The following is a 21,649-nucleotide window of genomic DNA, read 5'->3' as shown; positions in this document are numbered from 1 at the left end:
GGTGGGAACAAGGAACTCAGAACCAGAGGAAGGGTAAATACAGAACGGCGTTCATGAGCACAGGAGCAGCTTGTGAGTCTGGTTTTCCACACGTGGGTCCCAAAGCAAGGAAAGCCCTATCGCCACTGTTGAGACATACATAGATTCTGAATACTCTGAGCCTGAGCCTGAGTACACCAGGCACAAAGGAAAACTGGACGAGGACCATCTTTTAACTGTTTTTTAATTTTAAATATCATTGTATGGGCTGCCTTAACCAGAAGGAGAAATCTAGTATCTAGGAGTTAGATGTAGAAACAAAATGGGTTCCTTTAGTTAAGAATATACAGGCCATTGAGACCCTGGAGAGACAAAGGGAAGAGGGAGAAGAAGCCAAGAGACCTTTTTGTAGAATTTTTTTATTCTTCCCACTGTAGAAATGAGGACAGCCAAGAACACAGTGTGATTAAATAGAACCAAGTCTTCAGGAAAGGCTGAACTAACTAGGTGAACCCCTCCACATTGCCCTGGCAATAAGGCAGTACTTTATGATGATATTTTAATGAGGAAAAAAATAAGAAAATGAAGAAAACGGTGTTTAGGGGTGGAGACAACACCTAGCCTTAGCAATTAAAAAGTAAATATATTTTATAACTCTTTTAGAATAAGTCAAGTCCTCTCCTAATAACCTTATTTTTATCCGTAGCTCAAAACTTTTGTAAATCCTGTCCAGATCCCCCCTCAAAGAGAAACTGACAAGCCAGTGGTTCTCAACCCTGGCTGCACTGCGGAATCACCACAGGAGCTTTAAAAACACAAGACCTGCCTTCAGCCTCAGCAATTCTTATTTAATCAGGTTAGAGTGGGGCCCAGGCAATCGTCCACAACGGCTGACGTTATTAATAACAACAATAGCATCTTGATTATATGGAAACAATTTTATTCAAGTAGTTCATTAAGACTTGCAGCATATTTACTATTATTTACTATGTAGTTAGCAGGCCAGATGCTTATAGCCGGAAGCTACCACTATGTATGAACAGATTAGAGAAAAATGAGCTGCATCATGCATTTTATATTATTAGCATAACCTGAAAGAGAGCACATAATTGGTGGCACGTTGAAAATCCTGTACAATGAAGTCTGCTTCTCCCATCCCAGATGCCAGGGTGGGGAATGATTGTGGTGCAGATCCAATGTGATTGATGTGCTTTTGTAAACAGTGCAGAATTAAGGGCCCACTGAACCTTTTCTAGGTCAAAATCATTGTGGAGCAGAAGGAAAGCACTGGACTGGAAGTCATGAGACTTGGGTTCTATTCCTGGCTACCTGCCGAGTCATCTCAGGGAAGTCACTTGAATTCAAATTAGGTAAGTTCCTTCAAGGAAAAGGATGATGACTGGGTTGATTTTTTTTATCAGGTTAATTTTGAAGGACAAATAAAAGCTCAAAGTTTGTGTAGGACATGAAGAGACTTCCAGACAGAGGGAATTCTAGGCGCCAAAAGAAAGGAGCACAAAATGGCGTGAGATGCTTAGGGAACCACAAGTACTTCAGCATAGCCATAGCATAAATATCAAGGAGAAGCCGAGGCAGGAGTGTGGGGACATAGGCAGACCCGTTCCTGAAGGCTCTTGTGTGCCATGCTGGGAAGCTTCAGCTGTATTCAGCATAGGCAACTGGAGAGTTATCACAGAGTTACCATAAAGAATGCAATAACACAATCATATATGTGGTTTAGGAAGATCACTCTGACATCAGAGAGAAACGAGGAGGGGAAGTGGGGGGAGTGGAGCAATCCCAATCTGGTGGCAAGAATTCTAAATAGGGCTGGCCCCGTGGCTTAGTGGTTAAGTGCGCGCGCTCCGCTGCTGGCGGCCGGTGTTCGGATCCGGGGCGTGCACTGTCGCACCGCTTCTCTGGCCACGCTGAGGCTGCGTCCCACATACAGCAACTAGAGGGATGTGCAACTATGACATACAACTATCTACTGAGGCTTTGGGGGAAAAATAAATAAATAAAATTATTTAAAAAAAAAAAGAATTCTAAATAAAAGGCTACTGCAATCACTTCACCTCTCTGGCTCTCGGTGCCCTCATGTGTAAAATGAGAAGTATATTAGTCAGGATACCATTTATAAGTGACAGAAACATAACTTCAACTAGCTTTTTTCAAACTAGCTTTTCTTAAAAAGATAGTTTCTTGGCCCGCATTCCAGAAATGTCCAGGGATAGATTGATTTCAGGCATCACTCAAATGATTCAATCAGAGTTCTCTCTCCGTCTTTTTAACAGGATCTATCTACATGAAAAACCAGATGGCCACCAGCTACCCACGGTGTACAATCTATAGTCCCCCCAGCAGATTAACAGCTCCAAAAGAAATGGCCCAGGCAGGACTCTGACTGGTCTGACTTGGGTCATGTGTCCAGCCCTGAACCAACCACTATGAATCAGGAAATGGAGCTCTCTGATTGGCCAGGCCTGAATCAATACTCACTCCTATGAGACGGGGGCAGGGTCTGCCCCACTCAAGCCACATGGAATGGTTTCCCCATAGGAAACGGGGACTTCTATCTCAGATGAAAGGAAAAAGGATACTGAGTGGTCAAAAATAACCAATGTCCGCTAGAAAAAATTGGACCAAATTCCCCTTCTCCACCAGGCCAGGCCCCCAGAGCCCCAAGTCTCAATCCAGAGGGGAGTTTAGACATCTCTTACTGATATTGGCTCAAGTTTGGTCTTCTGAGAGAAGACTACACACACACACACACACAAGGATATGTGCTGATGAGGAATAATGATTAGAACCTGATGACTTCTTTAGTTCTCACACAATCCATCTTTACACTAAAAGAAAGGGGAAGAGGATAGATTCCCCTGAAGCAACTTCCCTTTAGAAAAAGCACTAAGTATCAGAAACTCCATTTGATTATGTTTATTGTGAAACTAGAGAGGGTTTAAAAGAGAGCCGCAAAATTAAAATCATAGACAATAAGCTCCTGAAAAGCTCAAGAATCTAGAATTTTTCAGCATGAAGATTAAGAAGATTAAATAAATGGCTTGTACCGGGAAGGTGACTTGGTCCCTATCTGCAATATTATAGACTTGTATTAGACGTAGGAATAATTGTATTTGTTTCTTCCCTATTTCCTCCTCTCTTCCCACTCTGCCTTTTGACAAGAAGAATTTGGAGTATCTTAAAATGACAGATAAAATCCTACTAGTGAAAACGTATTGGAAATTAGAATAGTTACTAGAGTAAGCAGAGGAAAGAAGAAAGAAAGAGAGGAAGAGAGAAAGGGAAGGAGGGAGGGAGGGAGGGAGGGAGGGAGGAAGGAAGGAAGGAAGGAAGGAAGGAAGGAAGGAAGGAAGGAAGGAAGGAAGGAAGGAAGGAAGGAAGGGAGGAAAGAAAAGAAAGCAAGCCCGTAGATTCTATGGATAGGTTTGAGATTGCTGGTTCTTTACAAGGCAAGGAGAACTAAATGATGCTGAGGGTTCTTGAACTTCTATCTAATCTTAAAATTAAATTAGGTGATAATTTATATTCTTTTCACTTGACTTTTGGCCATGTTTCAAAAAAATTAAAAAGCTCTCCCCTTATACATTAAAATATCCAAATGTAAATAATTTAGTCAAATAATATTCTATTTATACATCACTTAACACTTCAAGAAAACAAAGTGGTATAATTCTAACTTCTTTTGTTTCAAAGTACCAAATAGGATAAATATATTGCTAATTAAAGACTTCAAAACTTTACAATATCAAGTAACACAATTTTGTTATATTTAACCACACATTAGCTATTTTTGTTTAAAGTGGTTTATGATTCAATCAACAAATGTTTACAGGACATCTATAATGTGTGAGATATTATCCCAGACACAGTGAGGAATACAAAGAAGCAAAAGGTAGGGTGTCTACCCCCATGAAACATATAATTAAGTAGTGTAGACAAAGCATAAGTGTTGTGACAAGTTAAACAAAAATGCACAAGAATGCAATATAAGAAATATTACGATTAATTACAAAATGAGTGCAACAAACCCTAAGTCCTAGGCAGGGGCCACCACCGTGGCCTAGGGAGATTGCATGAACAGGAGAATCCTGAAGGGGACCTGGGAGATGGGTAAGAGCACAGCAGAGGGAAGGGCAGGCTGAGAATCAGGTATGCGCGGCTGAGACCTGAAGAGCATAAGGTATGTTTGATCAGATGAGAGCCAGCATAGGGTTTCTCTGGGGAAGCAGCAGGGTCAGGCTGGGTAAATATTTTGGGATAACTCTGGACTTGAACTCTTCAGGGTTAAGAAGTTTCTTAAGAGAATTCCAAAATCAGGATTTGGAGACCATTGGTCTGGTCACAATTTATTTATTTTTACATACTGCTTACTATGTGGCCGATATAGTTCTAAGTGTTTTATAAATATCAACTCAGTTAATCCTCATGACAACACTTTGAGGTGGATACTAGGAAGCTAAAGCACAAAGTGGTTACAGCCACTTGCCCATGGCCACACAGCTAGTGAGGGGTGAGCCAATATTCACAGCCAGCAGTCTGGCTCCAGAGTCTACGCTGCTAACCACTGTGCTATGCTCTGCAAAGAACAACCAGGAAGGAAAGTGCCTCTTGGAGGCAGATCAAGAATCCCCACCCAAGGGCTGAGCACCGAGTCAGGGTAACGGTGGAAGGAGAGGAGGAGAAGGGACGCTGTGGAGGAATAATGAACCGGACAAAATAATGACTGGTTGAATATGGGCAAGCATGGAGGGTAAGGGGTGGGGCTAAAGGTGATAAGAAAGAAAAAGTCAAAAAGAACTTGGAATTTTTTATTTTTATGCTTCCCTTGGAGACGAGCAGGTGTGGTCGGGGAAGAAGAGTCAAAGAGTAGACATGAAATTACGAGCTCCTTGAAGTCAAACAAACCTAGGTTTGAATCTAGCTGTGTGACTTTGGGCAAGTTACACAATCTCTCTGTGCCTCTCCTTCTTCATTTGTAATGGGAACAATTCCAATAACTGAGATGATGTAAATCAGAGGTTTTCAGCACAGCGTCTGACAAGGAGAAAGCCTTCCATTTGATGCCCTGCTCCTGGAGGTGTAGAACTCAGAACTTGGGGATGAGTTCATGGCTGGAGAATACGGATATGGGGATAGAGAGGAGGAAGAGCTTAAAATAAGCAAGGACCGGCAATGTGACTGCCATTGTGCTGGGTTCTTCAAATGCCTTATTGTATGTAATTCTCACAACAGCCCAACAAGGCCACTTACAGATGAGGAAACTGTGACATAGGAAGATTGAACAGGAGGCAGTTTTTCCAGCTTGGGTCGGCCGAAACTCCAAAACCCTCGATCCCTACAGCTTGTTGCCTCTCCAACTGGAGGTGTGGAGAGATGAGATCACCAAGCTGGGGCATATCAGAGATATCAGAGGAAGAGGGATGAGGACTGAACACTGAGGAGAGGAGACCAAGATGGAACCACAGGAGTGTCTGCCCTGCCCCAGCATCTTGTAGTCATGACTGCCATCTGCAAACTGTAGGAACAAGCTGGCAAGCAGGGTTGTTCTTCAAACATCCAAAAGTCAAAAGAGGAGAAGACCCTGGGCAGCAGTGGCCTTGTCCACACAGCCTACCTGTGAAATAATAGAAAATCTATATATTGGTCTCTGCCCTTGGTTCTTGGCACAGAGCTCCTAAAACCTTGTAATTTCCCAAATTACATCTGGTGTCAGAACTGTGAGTGTGGTAGTAGTGTAAGACTAAAAGAGAAACAGAGAGTTTTTCCAAGTCACTACCCCACATGAAGACTCCCCAGTGAACTCCACATGGGAGGCCTATCCCATGTCTCGTCCCCAGGAAAAGCCCAGTGCTGTACCTCACCAGCACTGCTGGAGGCCTGCTTTCTCCTCTTCCTGCCAATTCTATTTACAAGGCTGGGCTCAGTTCCTGATGGTCCTCTCTTCATCTCTAAAGACTTGACTGAACACAACCTGGTTCTGTGTCTAAAATCTCATGTCTGCACACCACCCTCTCAGAGACATACTCCCATCCTGGCCCCTTAAATACTGACATGGACCCAGAATTGGACTGAAATTTCCCGTGGCCTTTTGGTCTGAGTATTCTAACTTGCTGGCCATTGGCCTTTTCCTGGGACGGAGCCACCACTTCTGCTCTGTGGTTTTCCCTTCCAGTAGGCCCCCAAGCTCATATTCTCTGCCTGTCTTACAGGCTGTTAACCCCCTTCCAGAAAATATTTCTGGCAGAGAGGTTAGTGGGGATCCCAGCCAAGGAGCGCAGAGTTTCAAAGAAAGAGGGGTCAGCATGTTAAAGACTACCAGAAGACTGAGAACCAGGAAAAAGCCATTTGGCTTAGCTAGTGAGGGCTAATGGTGCCTTTCAAAGATGCTAAGCAAGGGAGGCAGAAGCCACATTGCAGGGAAGAAGAACAGAGGAGCTCTAAACCACTTTTTCCCCAAAACTGGTCAATGACAAGAAGGAAGAAATAAGATGATAGCGAAAGGGGTCCTCGTTATCAACTGTAAGTTTTTCTCAAGTTAGAAGAAAATCTAGGGTTATTTTTCAGCAGGGGATAAAGAAATAGAACATAGAACCAAAGTCTAAGATGCAATAAAATTTCCCTCTTGTTGATGAAATGTTTGTATCTATTTGTCTTCAAGAATTAATTTCACCTTCCAAAAGCTTTAATGAGCAAGTAAAGTATATATAAATAGAGGTACTCTTTCACTTCGATTTTGAAAACGATGCACATAAAAGCTAACATATGCAAATCCTCTTAAAATTATAAGCCGTGTAGTACTCTCTGACCCCTTTTGATTAAATTTGACTGGCATAAAAACAAGTAATTGAAGTATTAAGAATCAATTAACAGTAATCTAGCTAATTGTCATTACACCTTTAATTAGCAGTATTGGTTTCAGTATCACAGTGCAATAGTTAGTGGCTATAAATGAATTGATTGCCCAGCCACCAGCTGACATTTTGAGAACCTTGATACATCATCACTTTTTCCTGGTACTAATTAAGATTTATATCTTCCACTTATTAATATTGCAAAGGTCTTTGTGATGGAGGCAGGGTTTTTCCATTGCCTTTGTGTCCGTGGGTCTCATTGGTTACAGTGGACACCCTCCAGCATCACAGACTTGTGAACTCCATCCCAGGGACTCAGTTCAAACTGGATCCTCTGCTTATTTATTCAACAAACATCTATAAAAGGATGACCAGATGCAAATGACTAAATGCTAGGGCAAGGGAGGAGGGGAGAGGAATACCAAGATGAAAAAGGCGCTTGCTCTGAATTTAAGAAGCTCGTCATTTTTAGGGGTGATACACATGGTACTCACTGTAATATAGTAGAATGCAAATTACAATAGGATAGAAATAATGTGAATGGGGGCACAGAAGATGGAGCAATTAGTTCCGATTTCCAACAAGAGACTTTTTAAAATGCTTATTGTCACAAAGATTCAAGGGCTGACCCCGAGGCCATACAACTGGGAAGGAGACGTTGAATGGGTAATTCCATGACCAGTCTGGAATTGGTGAAGAAGCAGCTCCTCCATCTCCAGTTGTAATTCCCACTCGCTGCAGGAACCAGGGCAGCCTGCATCCGGCTCGGACTTGCTTCCACTCACTGGTCAGAGGATTGGTGCCTCTGCCTCACAGGGCACAAGTTCTCCCTTCCCCACAAAGCTGCCCACTGCCAACTGTGGCTCATTTAATTACCTAGGTCCTGCTATAATGAAATAAACATGCGTAAGAATCACTCTGGGAGCATTTTTAAAAGCCCTTTTCCAGGCCCTACCCTAAGAGATTATATTTAAACTGATAGCCTAGGTTATTTCAATGTTACAAGTCTTCAAACCACATTTTGAGAAATGTGGCCTAACTCACTTTACAATTGAGGAAACTGCAACCAGAGAGGTCATTGCCCTCGGCCCCAGGTACTATATAATAACAGCAAACACTTATATAGCATTTGTTACAAGCAGGTAGGTTCTGGATGCTTTCCACATGCAGTAGTAATTCCTTTAACTCTCACTACAACTCTACAAAGTAGATATGGGTATCATCTCTTTTTATAGATGAGGAAACTGAGGCACAGAGAGGTGAACTAAGTTGCCCAAGGTCACACAATGAGAAAATATCGGATCCAGCCTTTGAACCCAGACTGCCTGACTCCAGAGCCCACCATAACTACTACCCCACAAGGGCAATGTGGGTCAGAACCCAGGTCATCTGACTGCCCGCCCAGGACACTCTCCACCACAGCGCACTGCCTTGAAGGCTGGGATTCTCAAGTAAGGACTTGAGGTTCTTCTGTTGGCCACTGAGAGCTCCGGTGATGTTTCTTTCTGGGAAGAGCTGGCTTGCTGCAGATACTTTCCCACACCACTTCTTTTCCTCTGCAACATTCTACACTTCTCTTTGCTTAGAGCATCTTGAGAACCAGAGGAGCTCAACCTCAGAGCTATAGGTAAGCTTAGCTTTAACTGACACATCCTTTGAGCTATTAAACTCATGCCTTTCATTAGCAATTCCAGTAGGGCCAGGACAGAAAAAGATATCACATACACATCATTAAGTGTGTGCTGAATGTTAGAATCCCCCAAAATTACACTTTCAACTTTGCCTCATTGTTGAACTTTTCATTTTTTTCTGCCTGAACAGATTGAAAGATGGAACTTCTCATGGAAGAGTTTGGGAAAGTCAGGAGTTCCAGGTCATTGAGAAGAAAGTATGGGAAATCTAGTTGACAGAAATAAGTTCAAAAGCAGAAGGACGTGACTACAGATTTGAGTGCACCCATCCTCACAAGAGAATAACCTTCATGAGACATTTCTCTTTATGACTGTGCTGTTTGGACTCTCTGGCAAGCTGTAACATTAATTAAGCAAAGCTTTTTATTTCTGAGTCCCTTCACTTGAAAAAAAAAATAAAACAAATTCTCCCTGGTCTCTTTAGTGAGCCCTTTCTTGCTGCTTTGTTGCTTGGTGCTGACAGCTAAAGGTTCTCATTCCAGCTCGTTCTGCAGCTCTGACTCAACTGCCAACCACTTCCTGACTTTCAGAAATCTCATTTCCAGGTCCCCGTGGTGTTCCTGCCTGAGGCTGATTGCTGGCTTTGGTTCCCAGGAGGCGCCAAGGCTCAGCTGAACTGCCAGCTTCCTGCTACACAGCCTTGTTCTCAGAGCCTCTATCCTTGTTCAGCAAACTGGTTCTCCAGCAACCGAATTTTCTTTTCACCGAGCCGTCCTGCGTGATGTGGTCATGGTAAAATACCAGTGTGCAGCCCTGAGGCCAGTGTCACACGATACAAGAAGCAGAGCTCACTTTTGCTGCATTTATGCTCTCACCAACTGCTGCTCTCTGGATTGTCAGAAACAATAAGAACAATTTGGGAAATGGTGTTGCCTGGGATGTTATTGCCAGACCATGCTAGACCATTGTCATACAGTGTTGCCTTGGATCTAAGTAGTCTTCACTGGTTTTGCTATATGCTAGGCTTTTGTAGATGCCCTTTATCAGGTCAAAGAAGTTTCCCTCTATTTCTAGTTTGCTGCAAGTTTTTCTCATGAATCAATGTTGAATTTTTTTTCAAATGATTTTCCTGCATCAATTGATATGATCATGTGCTTTTTCTTCTTTAGACTGTTAATAGGGTGGATTATAGTGATTGATTTTCAAACATTGAACCAGCGTTGCATTCCCAGGATAGACTCCACTTGCTTGTGGTGTAGTATTCTTTTTATTATGTTGCTGGATTGGATGTGCTAATATTTTGTTGGTGATTTTTGTGTCCATGAGGATATTGGTCTGGAATTTTCTTTTCTTGTATGGGCTTTATCTAGTTTTGGTATCAGGGTAGTGCTGGCCTCATATAATGAGAGGAAATGTTTTTTCTTCCTCTTCCTTTTTTTTTTAAGGTGTTCAATAATTATTTATTGAAAAAAATGACCAAATGAATCCCAGACCCCAGCTTAAACCATCTCTCACACGTACTCTTCCTATTCTATTTCCTGAAAGAGGTTGTGGAGAATTGATTTCTTCTTTAAATACTTGGTGGACTTAGCCAGTGAAACTAGGTTTTTGGAAGGTTTTTGATTATAGATGCAACTACTTTTGATAGTTATAAGACTATTCAGGTTATCTGTTTCATCTTGGGTTAGTTTTGGTAGTTTCTGGTTTTATGAGAAACTGGTCCATTTCACCTAAGTTGACAAATTTATGTATGTAAGAAACCAAAGCCTCAGTCCCATAGTCACTAGGAAATGAATTCTGCCAAACAACCTGAGGAAGCTTTTCCCTAGTTGAGCCACTGAGAAGGCTACAGCCCCAGAGGCAGCCTGGTGAGACTCTGAAATAGAGAACCCAGCTAAGACATGCCCAGACTTCTGACCTACAGAAACTGAGATAATAAATGTGTGCTGTTTTAAACCACTCAGTTTGTAGTGATCTGTTACACAGCATAGAAAGCTAATATGATCTTTTCCCATCCTTTACATATATGACTATATTTGAAGTGAGTTTCTTGTAGACAGAATATAATTGATATGTTTAGACCATTTACATTTAATATAATTATTGATAAGCTTGGATTTAGGTCTACTATTTTATTGTTTTCTGTTTGTTCTATTTTGTTTCTCTTTTGTTGTCTTGTTTTTTTTTTAATTGATTTTGACAATCTCTGCTTTTAATTAGTATTATCTCGAGTTAGTTTCCTCTTCTCTGTCTTCTTTTGGGATATTTGAACATTTTTTTATATCCTATTTAAGTTTATTTATGTATTTTCTTACTATATATCTTTGTAGAGCTTTTTCAGTGGTTGCTCTAGTGACTATAATTTAACCAACATTCCACTTGAAGTGTTGAAACATAAGTAGACTGTGAGACTGTAAGTATGAATTAGTATTATGAAATGGAAAAAGATGAAATGGAATGATATGGAATGGAATAAAACAGAGCCTATGGCCCATTGTTCTGACTCAATCCAGAATGCCAAAGTGTCAAAACGCTCAGAAATAAATGCTCCTTTACACTACCAGATTACAAATGTTGAAATCTTCCCTAGACCATTTATTTCAAGTAATTAAATGGGTTTATGTTCTTTGGCTACATTTGATATAATCCAGAAGTTGGGTTTTTTGATGTTTATTTTCCCTTCCTCTGTAGACTCCCATACCCTGCATAGAGGTGAGGTTTGTGGGGCCTGTGGCACTGTTTTAAACAGTGATCACAGTTCACAGCTGGGAGCCCCAGCCAAAGCATCTTTCACCATTGGTTAGTCCTCACTGTGTCTAGCAGATCATACACACCTACCACTGGAAGTCAACTCCATGAGAAAAAGTAAAGCTAAGATGGTAGTTCAGACCCTCAGTCTGGTGGGTACACTGGGGCAGGCCTGAACCAGCCTGACAGCTCCACAAGCCCCAAAGCAGATACCAGCCCATTCCCCATCATTTTGAGTTCCACAAGTAGACCTTTCTATTTATCCTGTCTCCTTCACCCGAGTACGATAAGGTAGTAGCCATGATTTTCAGCCTTTCTTCCCTCCCTGCATTAATTGTACATTAATTGTGGTACCATTAATTGTGTTCAGCACTGTGCCAAAGATCTCTCCCTCAGTCCCTGGATTCATAGCACTGTCCTCAATGGTGAAGATGCCAGGATTTCTTGAGATTCCAACATGGAGCAGCCCCCCTCAGTCACCAAAACAACAGAAGGTAGCGAGAAGTGACTGAGCAGAGAAGTCACATCTGTGTAGCCAGAGAGATAATTGCTCAGAGGCCTCACCCTCAGCCAGACAAAGGCCATTTGGATTATTTCAAAGTCCTGTGATAAAAGTGACCTTAATAAAGTCCATTTAGATACACTCTCTCACTATTCTGTGAACCTCTGATGACTCTGACCCTAAATGCTTAGGGAAGTTGTGTTCCAGTTGCTCTCATATTGTTTCTTCCTCATTCCTTCCCATTGACTTATATTTAAGTGACAAGATGAATGAGTTAATTATTTAAGTAAAACGAATAATGTTTAGTTCACCTCCCCCAGGTCTACTAAAGTCAAAGAGGACACGTGTACAGTTGTGGTACCATTTACAGAATCCAATGACACAAATAATTGCTTAGTACTGAGAAGATTAAACCACAGATGCCAAGATGGAGAAGCATGATTCTTTACAGAGAGTGCTGTCTGTAAATTGCCAGGCGTACATAAGCACTGGAGTCTTCCTTCCTTCTTTCCTTCCTTCCTTCCTTCCTTCTTCCTTTCTTCAATAAACATTTACCAAATATTCACTCCATATCTGGCACTGTGTTAGGCACTGGGATATTTGTGGTCTAAGAATCATTCTGTAAGAGTTAATGAACGCTGCTGTCCATCCAAAGCCATTCTTTTTTTTTTGCATAGTAATGTGATTGTAGCTGGGTATATGGTTAGACTGATTTCCCAGCCTCTATTGCAGTTATGTGTGGCCACATGTCTCCATTATCCCCAATGGAAAATGAGAAGTAATGTGTGCCACCTACGATCAAAAATGTTAAGAAGTAAATGTGTTTCCTCCATGGTCTTTCCTCTTCTATCCATTAGATGATGCCAAAATGAGAGGATGGCAAGGCCCCAAAAAGGAAAGGAAGTAGATTTACTCTCCTGCATCTCCATGTGAAGGAGAGCGACTCATCAGCCAGGAATATCTGCCTTAACTACATATAGTTACTTTTCTATTATGTTTGTGCTATTACACATCTTCGGGACTTTTTTTTTTAGCAATTAAGTTATCCTGACACGGAAGTTAGTATCTTGAAGTGGGGAGCTGCTGTTTGAAAAATGTGTATATGAGAACTGGCTTAGTGGTTTGGCACCAGATAGCAAAGAAACAGTTATAGCAGGCTGGAAAGCTGGATATTCCTCTTATCTCATGGGTAAAATACCTGATAAAACTGTCCTCCATGTTAACTTATAAGGTTAACCCAATACCTGTCTGGCCTGTAGCTCTAGGGCAGAGGTTAGCAACCTATGACTTGTGGGCCAAATTCAGCTTGTTGTCTGTTTTCGTAAGTAAAGTTTTGTTGAGACACAGTCATGGCCATTCTTTCACATATTGTCTATGGCTGCTTTTGCACTCTGAGGGAAGAGTTGAGTAGTTGCAAGAGAGATCACACGGCCCCAAAGCCTAAAATATTTACTATGTGGCCCTTTAGAAAGAAGTTTGTCAACCCTTTAAGGGAGACAATGACGGGACCTAGGTGATGACAGACCTAGAGAATGGAAAGCACCTGTGTCCCTGAATCATTACGTGAGGAGAGCCACCCACCAACCAGGACTTGTACTGTTAAATGAATGAGAAATGAACTTCTACTGTATTTAAGCCATTATATGCTTTGGAAATTTATTCATTTCAGCAGTTTAGCTTACCCTACGGTGGCAGATTGACAGCAAAAACAGCTCCAAATCCTCTCTCCTTCCTGGATCTTCTTTTCTATGTAACTTTGCAGTGCCTTCCCATTGTGGATTGGGTTTTCTGTCCCAACCCTTGAGCCTGGGTTCAGCCATGGGACTTTGTGTGATCAATAGGTTGTTAGCAAATATAACACAAGCAAAGGCTTGAAAAAGCACTTACACATTTTTGCTTTCCCTCTCTTGCTGCTCTGACTTTGCCACGAGAACTACCCCAGGCTAGCCTGCTGGAGGATGAGACATACGGAACGGAGCTGAGTTGGCACAGTTGTCTCAGCCAAGGCTCCCAGACATGTGAGAGTGCCCACCCAAGATCAGCAGAGCCACTCATCCCATCTATAAACTCATAAGCAAAAATAAGTGCTTACTGCTATAGGCCGCTGAGATTGTTGTGGTTGTTTGTTGCACAACACGTCATTGTGGTGTAACTGTATACCTATTGTATACCTACTAATACATACATATGTGTGTTATTCATCCTTATTTATAAGCTGAGGTGCTTATTTTGTGTAAAACCTTTCCAAAACCTTATGAGGCAGTTATCACATTTCCACTTTACATATGAGGAAAAAGACTCAAAAAGGTAAAATGACTTGTCCAAGTGGCCCCAACTGAAAAATACCAGAGCTGGGGGTCTAATCTTCACACTCCAAATCCAATGGCTTCTACCACAAAATCAAAGCAGCCTGTCTAATATCTTCCTTAAGTACGTATCATGAACCCCAATGTACACAGGAGCCAGGCAGGCCACGCGAACAGCAAAAGGGAGCACCCGCATTGTCAGAGAGTGGTCAGGGAAGGGTAGAGACTGAGGGAACTGGGAACCACATGGCCCACTTAAAGGGGCTGCCACAATTCAACTCAGACCAACTGTTGCCACACAGAAATGGCGCCCAGGTTGCCACATGGCTTGGTTTTTCAAGAGAAGCCAGAAATCCAAAATTTTATGTAAATTGTTCTTTTTTTTTTCCTTTTTTTTGGTGAGGAAGATTGGCCCTGAGTTAACATCTGTTGCCAATCTTTCTCTTTTTGCTTAAGGAAGATTGTCCCTGGGGCCGGCCCGGTGGCATAGTGGTTAAGTTCACGCATTCTGCTTCGGCTGCCTGGGGTTCACAGGTTCAGATCTTGGGCACAGACATACTCACCACTCATCAAGCTATGCTGAGGCGGTGTCCCACATAGAGAAACTGGAAGGATGTACAACTATGACATACAACTATCTACTGGGGCTTTGGGGAGAAAAAAGAAAAAGAGGAAGATTAGTAACAGATGGTAGCACAGGGCCAATCTTCCTCAAAAAATAAATAAATAAATAAAACATTACTGGAGCAATCAATCGTTTAAAAAAAAAAAGAAAAAAAGATTTTCCCTGAGCTAACATCTGTGTCAATATTCCTCTATTTTGTATGTGGGACACCACTACAGCACGGCCTGATGAGCAGTGTGTAGGTCCATGCCCAGGATCCGAACCTGCAAACCCTGGGCCGGCAAAGCAGAGTGCACAAACTTAACCACTACGCCACAGGGCTGGCCCCTAAATTCTTCTATTTTTAAATGTTAGCTCTATTTTTAAAAATATAGCACAGGCCAAATAAAATATGTGTGCAGTCTTTGGCCCATGAGCTGCCAGCATATTATATTTGCACAACACTTACATTTGCACAACACTTTACACTTTACCAAGTAGTTTTACATCCATTATGTCGTTTCTCCCTTATGAAGGCCCTACAATGACAGGAAAAATAGAAATTATTACTGACGCTTTTAGAGATGAGGCTCAGAGAAAGTAAAGAACTTGACCAAGCTCACATGACCAACTGGCAAGAGAAAGATTAGCATCCACAGGCCTTCACGTTTCTGTACTATTTTATTCCTTTTTCACATTAAACGCACATGATGGTTGAAAGCTTTCTTGTGTCTGAGGCACAAGGTGGGGGAAGGGACAGGGCAGATGGCTCCATTATTTCCGGAAGCCATGGTCTCATCAACTCCCTAAAGCTCTATGCTGTGGGCAGATCTTTGCTTAAATTAGGGAACTGATCATAGTCACTCCCCCAAACAGTTTACTTTCTCTGATTATTTTCTTCTTTTTCTCTGTAAGTGAACCATATCTACTTATTTAATTTATAAAACTCTGCCTGCCCATCAAATAGCCTTAGGCTATAAAAACAAAGAAAATTCATAAAGTATTAATAGAGTTTTAAAAGCTAGCAGAAATAATGATAAAAATATAGGCATCAAATCTATAAATTAAGCATAAAATTACATTAAGAAATAATTTCCTCCCAGTATCCAACAAGGTGGCTCGGCAGACTGCCAAGATAACATAACATGCAGCAAAGCTTCTAATAAATAAATTGTCTTCATCAAAACAAGCTTGTAATTTCTGCGTAGGAAGCAGTGCTATTTTTACTTACTTACTCTTTAACCATTTTAGCAAACTTATGTCTGAATGAGGAGGGACAAGGAGAGTGTGGGAGGCAGGGAAGATGAATAGATGTCCTTTCACAGTTCACAGCTGGCCAGGAGTGGCCACAAAGACTTTGGAAGGTCAGGGCATTCCTGGAGTCATCTGTCTCTATTCTGAGGGCTCTGGTTTTCCAAATGGGCCCAAAAAGCCAAAGGGAAGGATACAGTAGGCACACGGGGATGGCAGCAGGGACACACAAGGACACCCATCCATACCAGGCAGGTATCCATATTTAGGAGGAAGACCATTCTCAGTCTTACTTTCATGAGCACTAATGAGATCTTAGACACAACAAACAGCTTATAGACTTACAGCAGTCCACAGATTGCCCACATAAAAGGAAACACGGTTTAGTTGATGCTGAGCATAAAATGTGCTTGAGAGATCCCTTTGTTGAAATTTAAGTCTTTTTTCAATTATTTTGACGTTAAAAAATATATTGGCTTTGGCACGACTCTGAAAAAAAAAAGATCTTTTTATAGGACTAAAGTAAATAAAGATTACTTGCTCGCAAGATTGTTTTCATCCTGCCAAGTAAATAAAGTGACGTCTCAATAAGTAGAAATTGCACCTCAAGTCCTTAAATAATCATCACCAATACAAGCTCTGTTAGCTATTACTGATTGCTTCTTTTTTTCCTAAGCAACTCACTCAGCAGAAAATAGTCTAAAAACATCAGAGTGATAGAACTGAGTCCCAAGGAGACATAAAAACTAGATAAGTGATCTGGGGAGAAAGACTATGGGTGTGGACTCTCCACCACTAAAGTCCCAGAGTTTTCTGCTTTAGAATTGGAGTTTCTGGATAGAGACCTCTGGCAAAACTTTAACTTCTCCCATCAAAGCATAGCCGGGCTGAATCTCCCATTTGAAGCAGCTTAGTGTTTCCTGACTTCCTCAACTTTGTAGTCTTCAGAGCAGATACTTGTAGGTGGTTGCTTTCAGGGAGTTTGGAAGCTGCCTACAAGGGCACTTTGCTGAGCCGGGCAGACACCTCGAGTCCCGGCTGGCTGAACAGCCAGATTATGTGGAATGGGGAGACTGTAAGGTCAGGTTCCTCCTTCCACAAGCAGATTTGGCACCAGATAAATCCATTAATATTTCTCCTTGAAAGAAACAGCCTTGTCAAACACAGAGAGGATGGAGCTTCCTCCACATCCCACAATCACCATTATAGATATTTTTAGCAAGTGACCAAATACCAGTATTTAGAATTCCCACGAAGGACTCTCTTGGTTAAAAAATACACGCCAGGTTTACTTTTCGATAGAGACAACCATTACTGGACCCCTGTCTACAATACTCTCTCTAATAAAAGATTACTAGGGTTTAAAATGAGAGTTTTATTAGATCCTACCTAAGTTATATGCAATCAGAACATTTTAGTTCCAATCCATTGTCCTTTTTATTTAATGTCAAGTAGCATCATTTGAACACTGACCAGTTGCCTCTTCTAAAATCACCTTCTTTTCCCCACAGATCCTTCTCTAATTATTCATTCCACAAACATGTGTCAAAACCCATCCTGTGAAAGCCGCTGTGCCAGGCCTGGGGATATGACAGTAAACAAAACAATGTCCCTGCTCCCAACAGATATTACAGTCGAGGGGGGAGAAGCTTGTGCAAACTGCCTTTCACATTCCAGGGAAAGTTGCCTTCTATCTTCATTTGATGTGAGACTATTACTCAGTGCCCTACTTCTCGGTTTTATGAAAATCTTCTGATGGTGAAAGATATACATAATCACTGAAAAAATTGAAAAATTGACATATATGAAGGAAAAAGTAAAATCAAGCATAATCCTCTCACTCAGAAATTACTGTTAAGATGTCGGGGGGATGTGTATTTCCAGCTCTTTTCAGTGTGTGTGGGTATGTGTGTGTGTGCGCGCATGTGTGTGCGCTGTGCGTATGCAATCATATACGCTATTTAGTAAAGTTTATTGACAACAATAAACAAACAAAGAAAACAAAAAAGAGAGAGACAGAACAAGAAACAAAAGGAAACAGAGTTAGAGTGACTGAAGCAAAGAGACAGAGGCAGAGAGAGGGGGTAGAGACAGAAAGAGAGAGAGAGTGAGCTGGCAGTTTTATCAATTTAGGTCTCCTTCCTCACCAGGAAGATTAACTAGTCTCAGGATCCTAGGCCAGCCAATTAACTAGCCCAAAGCCTTTATCTGACTTCTCTTTCCACGCATACTGTATCTATAAACTAAGCCAATCCTGCAGTAACCTGCTGCCCACAAGCCCAAGGCCACTGAAAATTTACACTGGGCCTATTAATAGTAAAAAGCACTGCTGTTTCCTGACTACTAGTTTAAAAAATTTATTTTTTTAATTTTTAAAGAATTATGGGTTAAGCAGTATACAGAAAGTTGGGGAAATATTAGTGATTTCTATTATGAATTTTTGACACTACTTTTTTTTTTTTGCTTTTCTTTATGCTTATATCTTGATTTCTGATTAACTTGTCACATCAACTCCTGTTTTGACATTAAAAGAGTTATTTGCTAAAAAAGCAAAGAAAATGCCTATTCGCGATCCAGCCCAGGATTCTGGCTGAGCCCAAGGTCATTACTGAAGAAAAGCGGATTGAAGGTATTCAAATGTAATAGAGCAAATGGTTTTTCACTGAAAAAGAATCCCAAGCCATGTGTCTGGGCCAAGATACCTAAACGCATGGTCTTGTGCAGGCAAAACTGCCTTATGATAAATGAATTCATCTCTCACTTTGTATGTGGGGGTTTTGACGTCACATGGAGAATGACTATGTTTTCATTCTGGTTAGAAGAGGGGAGCAAAGTGTTTGATGATCCCCATCAAGGGGTCCCCTGCATGCCCGGATACCCTCCCAGAAAGTGTTCTTCATGTTTCCAGTGGAGGGCTTGACAACACCAAGTAGTTACTCCCAAAGTAGAAGGAACTGCCACTGAGGGTCTGGGGATCCTCTAGGGCGGGGGGGATGAGATGACAAAAGCATTCAGTTCCTCTGCCCGTGAAGGAGCATCTGCTTGGAACAGCCACTCCTGGCAAACTGCACCAACCGTTCCATGCGACGCCTGGCAGCAGACGAGCCAGCACCACTCCTAAGCTCTTGCAAAGCCCATTGCCTCCGAAGAAAATGTGCTCACTCAACCTATTTTGCTTCGTCATGGGGAAGGGAGATCAGGCCAACTGCCAGCTTTTTTGTTAAGCATTATGGAAGGTGAGCACACTGAGCTCTTGATGCTTCTGTGATCACAGCCACGCTCTGTAGTCACTTAAAAATCATAACATAACTCTCAGAAAAGGCAAACAGGGGGCCGGCCTGGTGGCGTAGCAGTTAAGTTTGTGCGCTCTGCTTCGGCAGCCCGGGGTTCGCGTGTTTGGATCCAGGGCAAGGACCTAGGCACCGCTTATCACTGTGCTGTGGCAGGCATCCCACATGTAATATAGAGGGAGATGGGCACAGATGTTCGCCCAAGGCCAATCTTCCTCAGGAAAAAGAGGAGGATTGGCAACGGATGTAAGCTCAGGGCTAATCTTCCTCACCAAAGGAAAAAAAAAGGCAAACATTGTCTGTCAGTGGGCTGTGTTAGCCTTAAAACATTACACTGGGAGGGCAAGCAATTTTCCTTAAATGCTTCCTGATTACCTGCTCTCCAGATACCCTTATCTCCTCCCGTCTGAAGACAGACTGCCAGCAAAGGCGCTCCCGGCCCAGCTTCTCGGCCAGTGGAACAGCATAAATCAACTTTAAAGGAGTGATTATAATGAGGGGAAGGAAAGTGACATGTCTCTCTGGTCTCTCTCCACCATCCTAAGCCTTGATCTTTTCATCATCTCCCCAGAACACTGACTCGACCCTCCATCAGCCAGCTGTCCCTCTGCCCTGTGGAGGCCAGCCCTGGGACACAGGGAAGAAGGGAAGAAGACCTTCCATTGCCTACCCGTGCTCGGCACTCTGAAGCTTTCCCAGAATGTCACAGGACTGACGGCATGCTAAAATTTTTGGACTAGAGGGGGGAAACCAGGTAGATTATCTCCTCTAAGCCCTGAGAAGGAGAGCAAGAAGAAAGTCTGAGCAACTCAGCAGCCCGCCTGCTTCCAAAGCTCCCACTGGGCAAGGACTAGTCCGTGGCCCCCATCAGCTCCCTCCTGGTCTGGGCCTCTCTGGGCTCCTCTGGGAGGGTAAGATCTCGCACAGCGGGGAAGGGAAGGCCCAGTGCATGACTCCCCAGAGGCAGAACAGAAGCTCTCTCACACAGAGAGAGCACGGCAAATCCTGTTTTACTCATTAAAAGGCAAAAATTTCATATTTCCCACGCACACAGAGTTGCACCAAAATTCACAGCTGTTGCTTAACATTTTTCTGACAAGAACATGTTAAACAAAAATATGTGTTTGGGGAGATGCACAGCAAGGAGTTTTCAATTGTATTTTAAATCAAATTGACTTAAACCTCGCTAATTTTAACTCTTCTTATGCTGCAGCTGACGTAATCATGATCACATGATTCGCAGCTGTAGCTACATTATTTTTAAAAGGGGAAACTCTTCTTCAGGATGAAAGCAAATAACACGTATCCGAAAGATCAAGTCCAACATCTGCACACCAGCCAGGCCTACAGTCTAGTCCTCCAAGGTGGCGGGATGTGGCTTTGGGAATTCTTTCTCTTACCCTGTTTTGTTTCCTTCGGCGCTTTCAGGGCTCGCCTCCGAAGCTGCTGCAACGAACAAGCAAAAAAGCAGAGTCGTGACAGTCACCCGACACCTGCTGCCCTTGGCCTGCCCTGTGGCAGCCCGGGATGCTAGGGTCCAGGCATTATTTTTCACTCACTCAGCTCCTGGCCAGAGGACGAAGAGCCTTACCTGCCATTGTTCGACCCAACCAAAGGCGAGACTAACCCTGAGGAAGTCCTGCTCCCAAGATAAAGGACTAGAAGAGATGAATAATTAATAACTCACTAGAAATTGAAGCGGGTGGTAAGTGTGAGGCCACGGTCAATACAAGAAAGAAACACTAAACAAAAAGGCCAAGTTTTATTCATAAGGAAGCTCAGAGAGGGGATGTTCATGTTCAGCTGCTGGGGACCGCAGCCTCTTTTTCCAAATAATACTTTTGGACTAAGAGAAACCAAGCCTGGGGTTCTAAAAAATTCCAAGGGGACGCTTGCTGTTAAGGGAAAATGCACTCTTTGGAGCTTGGTCACCCTGATTTCTGCATCTGGCTCAACATGCAAGTGGATCCTGAGGAGGCCATCCACGTTCCTCCACGTCATATTAATTCCTATTCTTAGGAAACTTCCTTTTCATTTTCAAAACAGTTTACTAGTGCAAGCACGAGGAGTCAGCTAATGCCATTCTCTGATTCTTTCATCCACGTGTCTTTCATTCAACAACTATTTGTGAAGTCTTTCTCTGTGCCAAGACACTAGGATCAAAAAGAAAAATAAGGGGTCACGCCCGGTGGTGAAGTGGTTCAGTTCATGCACTCCGCTTCCGAGGCCCGGGGTTCTCTGGTTTGGATCCCAGGCGCAGACCTGCACTCCTCTTATCAGGCCACGCTGCGGCAGCATCCCATATACAAAGTACAGGAGGACTGGCACAGATGTTAGCTCAGGGATCATCTTCCTCAAGCGAAAAGAGGAAGATTGGCAATAGATGTTAGCTCAGGGCCAATCTTCCTCACCAAAAATAAATAAATAAATAAAACGAAGAAGAAGACTCAAAGTGTCTTCAGATAG

General features: G+C 42.5%; 1 protein-coding gene across 1 annotated transcript in view; it reads right to left on the bottom strand.

Annotated features, from left to right (window-relative positions):
* MYO3B (myosin IIIB) overlaps nt 1–20,781 on the bottom strand; it is a 429,858-nt gene extending 409,077 nt beyond the window's left edge. The window contains exons 1-2 of the mRNA XM_087434928.1: nt 20,775–20,781; nt 20,584–20,629 (exon numbers count right to left, since the gene is read on the bottom strand). Coding sequence (XP_087291054.1) covers nt 20,584–20,629; nt 20,775–20,781 — 53 coding nt within the window. The remainder of the gene's footprint in view (nt 1–20,583; nt 20,630–20,774) is intronic.
* Nucleotides 20,782–21,649: the final 868 nt, after the last annotated feature.

This window comes from Ceratotherium simum, chromosome 9 (assembly GCF_057802395.1).
Source record: "Ceratotherium simum simum isolate JZ-2026a chromosome 9, ASM5780239v1, whole genome shotgun sequence".
NCBI lineage: Eukaryota > Metazoa > Chordata > Mammalia > Perissodactyla > Rhinocerotidae > Ceratotherium > Ceratotherium simum.
This window is presented reverse-complemented; position numbering and strand designations above follow the sequence as displayed.